At 34.3% G+C, this 5,467-nt stretch overlaps 1 protein-coding gene across 1 annotated transcript; it reads right to left on the minus strand.

The window, feature by feature from the left end:
* Window positions 1-2,675: 2,675 nt before the first annotated feature.
* LOC107751543 (putative uncharacterized protein DDB_G0283223) lies at window positions 2,676-4,214 on the minus strand. The gene is made up of 4 exons (XM_016567283.1): window positions 4,076-4,214; window positions 3,528-3,650; window positions 3,355-3,380; window positions 2,676-3,005 (listed from the first exon to the last, which is right to left on the minus strand). The coding sequence occupies exons 1-4, from the start codon at window positions 4,101-4,103 to the stop codon at window positions 2,676-2,678; spliced, it is 507 nt and encodes a 168-aa protein (XP_016422769.1). The 5' UTR covers window positions 4,104-4,214.
* Window positions 4,215-5,467: the final 1,253 nt, after the last annotated feature.

Below are 5,467 nucleotides of genomic sequence, written 5' to 3' on the forward strand. Positions count from 1 at the left end.
GTTTTAATACAGTAATTGACTGATTCAATGTATTTGATAGTTAAAGTGACTACAAATCCAGGTTTTCGTCACCTCCGTCAGATGTGTCAACTACGTCAGTTCTGTCACCTCCGTCAGTTTAATATTTTGATAATATTTCATTATGATATTTTATATTTGTTGTGGAATTGTTGGTCACATGTGAAAGTGTAATCTGTCTGCTAACACGAGAATGTGTTTTGAAATGTTAAAAACATCTTGAATGCTGTTAAAGATAAAGCTGAAATTATATTACACAGTCCAAGGTAAAAAAATCACATTTTGTTAAAAAAGAGAAAAGTTGGGAGGTTGTATCAAAGCATAGCTCAGTAGATATAAGATACATAAATGTAGTTTCATTTGTCTGAGTACAGCTCTGTAGCTTAGTACAGATAAGATACATAAATGTAGTTTCATTAGTCTGAGTACAAGGTTTTATTTTTTCAATTTTGCACCCTGTTTTGTCCCACTTTTCAAGAATGACTCGAGATCAAAAGCGGATATCGCGTTATACACACATGCGCTGTGCTGCTGATAAAAAATAAATAATAAATAATAATTTCAGTTATGTTGCTTTAATATAGAAATAAATGTGATGAACAAAACACTCAAAGTACTTGCTATTTAATTCCAATCGAAAAATTCATTTATCATCAATTTTTACTGTAGTACAAATATGTGTTTATAATATGTATTTTGTTTTTTGTTTTTTTGAAATATGACAACAATCACGTATCTCACACAGAGATCACATTATCATAGTGTTTGGGAATATTCGTGCATAATTTTAACACATAATCAGAGCCGGCCCAAGGCATAAGCGAACTAAGCGGCTGCTTAGGGCCCCACGTGGCCACCATTCGTTTTAATGGTTGACTACACCAGATCGTAACATAAAAAGTCTTACCATTTGCGAGTAAAGACAAGAACACTGAGATCAAAATAAATCGAAGCATTTTTCACAAAGATGATATGACAGCAGATTCCGATTCATTATCCCTTGTTTGTTTTTTGTTTTTTTCTTCTTTTGTATGTATGATAAATTACTGCTATTTGCTTTGTTCTTCTTTTGGTTTTATTACCGCTCTCTCTGTTAACAGTACGCGGTCTTTTTTGAACTTCAAACATCCAACCCCTTATGACGTATGACCACGTGATGTCGTCAGACTCGAAACTGAAACAATAACAGTTTTACCTTTGACCGATTGGGAGCGCTGTTAATACATCACAGTAAATCAGACATCGATATATAGGAATCAAATGAGTCAAAGGTCTTATTAATACATTTTACACTAAATGACACGATAATGGCCAGTCCACAGTAATATAAACTGTGTACTACTACAAGCAGTACACATTTATAAAGATACTCTATAAATGATTCAGTGTAGCTTAATTCAGTTATTTCTGATAACAAACTCAAAGATAATTTTTCAACAAACTCACAGATCCTGGTTATTAGTGAATCACATTTGTTTTAATGGCACTTGCTGTCAAATGAACATACATACATCCTTCACAATCATTTTCATTTAAAAAAATTGTATAGAATATATAATCTTACAATATATTTAGAAAATAGTGTTCTTGTTTTTGTGCTCAACTTTAAGGCATTTACTCCATGGCTGATGCAAACTATACAACATCTGACATGGAAATGGCAAACAGTTATCACAAAAATAGCACCACGATGACACTTAAATCTCTTAACAGATCTGATATTACACATTGAACATGATAAACCTGAGAAAGAAAATCCTTAAGGATCCTTTAGACACAAGCAGCACAGATGAACATGCTTCAAGAACAGAATTGAAAGAGGCGAGATATCTACAAAAACATCTATGTGCAGGATTACCATTTATAGGCACTGTTCATCATCTTAACAAACATAAATGAAAAGTCCTTCAAGTGGACCTGAAAAGCTTTTTCACTCATAGTCAGTCATGACCTGAGTTCTGATGAAGATGGTTTACCAAGGGCTTGCTGGTTACGTTTGATACAAAGTCTGGAAAGTGCAATGGCAACATAATACCAGTCTGTTCCAGCAACAGCAACAATGCTAGTAACAACACCCAAACTATCAGCAGTGAAGTTCAGTACCTCAGTGTTTCTGATTGACAGCTATCTTCAAACACTCATTAGCACATTACTGCACATTCTCTGTGAAGAGTGCTTGTGTTTCACAGTATAATAGCTACCATGTGCAACTGTGTTTGAGGAGTCAAATAAATGTTGCCCGTCTTTGTGAGGTATTTGTATAAACACAATCAGTTACATTCGATGAAGTAAACAGACGGGACAAAATAACTTATGTCAGAGCAGATCAGTGCATTAGTATGTCTCAGTGTAAATGAGCAGAATCGGAGCATATGTCTCATTGTTCATGTCTGGGTCAATTTAGCAGCTTTAATAATAACCCTCTATATAAAATCCATCCAGCACTTTTTGTTCTATTGCTGGTACTGTATTGCTTTGTTTTGTTGCTGTATTATTGAAATTGATACTGAGATGAAAATTCACTGGTAATTGTACTGATGACTGAAATCTGGTATCATGAGACAAATACTCTGTAAGCAATGGCATCTTCAGCTGATCTTCCTCTTCCAGTTTTTTTTTTTCACTGTCACTTTCAATGAAAGTATGAAAATAAAATGTTACATTGTGTCATTGGCAGCCCCTTTCTCAGTCAGATCAGGGGGCAATTCATCTTCATCATCTATAAATCGAATATCAGCTTGATTATGGAACTTGATTATCTCACAGGTAGTGTTCAACAATAGAGTGTTATTCTCGTTAGTGTTTGTCAAAAGAGTGTTATTATCATTTGAGTAAGTCTCATTAGTGTTTGTCAAAAGAGTGTTATTATCATTTGAGTAAGTCTCATTAGGGTTTGTCAATAGAGTGTTATTCTTGTTAGGAGATATCTCATTGGTAGCGTTCGTCAGTGGAAGATTCTTGTGTTTAGAGGCCGACACACCATCCTGCTGTAAAAAAATAAAAATAAAAAATACATATTCACAGAAGGTGAAATAAACAGGTTTAATGTTAAATGAACAGATTTAATATTTGAGTTACAGACACAAAAAGACTAGATAATGCTACTACCAATATACTAAGATGTGTTGTAATCAGACACTTGCTGTCTAAAAAAGGCTGTACTGTAAATAATTATTTGTAAAAATATTTAAAATTCAGTACTAATAACATTAAAGAAATTTCACACCACTGTTCTTCATTCTAAAGAAAAATTATGTTTATTATTATAAACAGTTATTACTAGTTTTTGAATCATAACAGAGAAAACTCAAAACAGAGATGCACATAGTATCTCACCGTATCACTGGACTGTGTGCTGGGGCCTGTTTGAACAACAATACACTCAATTAAACACATTGACTTTAGTTAATTCGAATAAAAATACATATTTTTTACATTTTCTAAACACATTTTCTTTTACACAATAAATATAATATTTCCATCTTAAAGCAGCCATATGTAACATTTACCATCCTTTTGTCTGCGGCAATAGTAAATCACACCAGCAGCAGCTGCAGCCACTATCAGCAGAACAACACCACCTGCACATATTCCTGCTACAACAGCTGTAGACAGACCTGAATCTGGAACGGCTGAAGACAGACAGTCATTATTACTAGAGAGTGACTGATAATCAACTTTACTCATATCTTTGACTGATAATATTTACACTTTTATATTTTGATCATTATTTGTATAATATTGCTTTAACTAATAATTTTTTAAGGATGAGCAGCTCAAACAGTGTTACAGCAATATGAGCTGAAAGAGTACAGCAGCACAAAAAAACTGACTAATTTGATGAATTTATCTAATAACATTAGACTTCAAACATGTATATTTTCTGAAAAAAAAGTTTGACAATATGCATGTGAAAGAGATAATATAGAGAGATAATATCTTATATTCTAATAGAGTCAAAGTTATTTCTTTAAATTATTGGAATTATTTTACAATATTGAACTGTATTCTAAAACTGCTTAAGGGTGAAGGCACTGAATTAGTATATTACACTCACCAGTGACATTAACCCTGAAGGTCCGCATGATGCTGAATCCACTGCTGCTGATCTGTAAATTATAGAGCCCAGTGTCTGCGATATTGATGTTTGTGATGGTCAGAGATCCAGTCTGATTCACCTCCAGTCTGTCTCTGAATCTCCCATCAGCATCTTTACACTGAACATCTGTACAGCTCCAACTGGGATTTCAAGTGATTTCAGCGATGTGAATGCCATTAAAATGCCACGTCATCAAATCATTTGTGTTTTTCATGACACCAGGATCCAAAGTAACAGATTCTCCCTCCTTTACTGACTTTCTCTTCATTTCATCTTGTTCAGCTGGAGGAACATCTGAAACACAAACCAACAGCTGGATATTTTTGCTGAAAAAAAAACTAAACAAAAAAAAAACTACACAGCATGAAAGAACCATGGATACAAAGTTTGAATAGACCAATGATAAGAAAAGATAATCAGAGGTCATGATGAGAAACTATCCTCTCCACAAAACACAACTGCAGAATGTCATTGCTTAAAGACACACAATGATGTGCTTTAAACATATATGTTCAATGTTCACTTTATTTATAGCGCACATATTAATACAACAAATGTTGACCACAGTGCTGTACATGAGACAGTGCAGAATAACAATAAAAAACACTTTCAAGTACTATATCATAACAACACACAAACCCAAATAAAACCTCAGACTCAATGGGACAATTGGTAAAAACCAGTTTCACCACTAACACCGCACTCATGTATGCTCAAACGCCACGGTAAAAAAAATAAGATTTTAAATGTCGCATAAACTCTTTAATAGTGGGGCACTGCCGGATATAATGAGGTAAACCATTCCACAGCCTAGGAATAGCGGCCGCAAAGGAGCGGTCTCCTCTCGTTTTCCGGTACGTCCGCGGGACCACTAAGAGATTCACTGACTCAGAACGTAACATTCTCTTTGGTTTCTTCACCTGGATCAGATCAGCTATATATGATGGAGCTGTACCATGTAAGGCTTTAAAAACAAATAATAATATCTTAAAATCAATCCTATAAGAAACCGGCAGCCTGTGTAGTTCTCTTACAAGGTATATACAGGAATCATGGAGTTAAATTTAATACCTTTTAAGGCCTTTTTAAGACTCTTTCCATACATTTTAAGACCTCATCGCCACTCCAAGTTTGAACCGGTTACATCGGCGACACTTTAACTTACATTTACTATATATTGATTGTAAGATAGCACAACTAAACAGACTTACTTTGTGATAACTCCTTATCAATACAACATAATTCTGACTAACCAATGCAAAACAAGAAACAAGACCAATAGACCAATAAACAAAACAACTGACGAAACTTATTGAGGAGGGAAAATAAAGCTCTCCGAGCTAACAGGGC

Source organism: Sinocyclocheilus rhinocerous, unplaced genomic scaffold (assembly GCF_001515625.1).
Source record: "Sinocyclocheilus rhinocerous isolate Xijiao unplaced genomic scaffold, SAMN03320098_v1.1 scaffold34189, whole genome shotgun sequence".
NCBI classification, from domain to species: Eukaryota; Metazoa; Chordata; class Actinopteri; order Cypriniformes; family Cyprinidae; genus Sinocyclocheilus; species Sinocyclocheilus rhinocerous.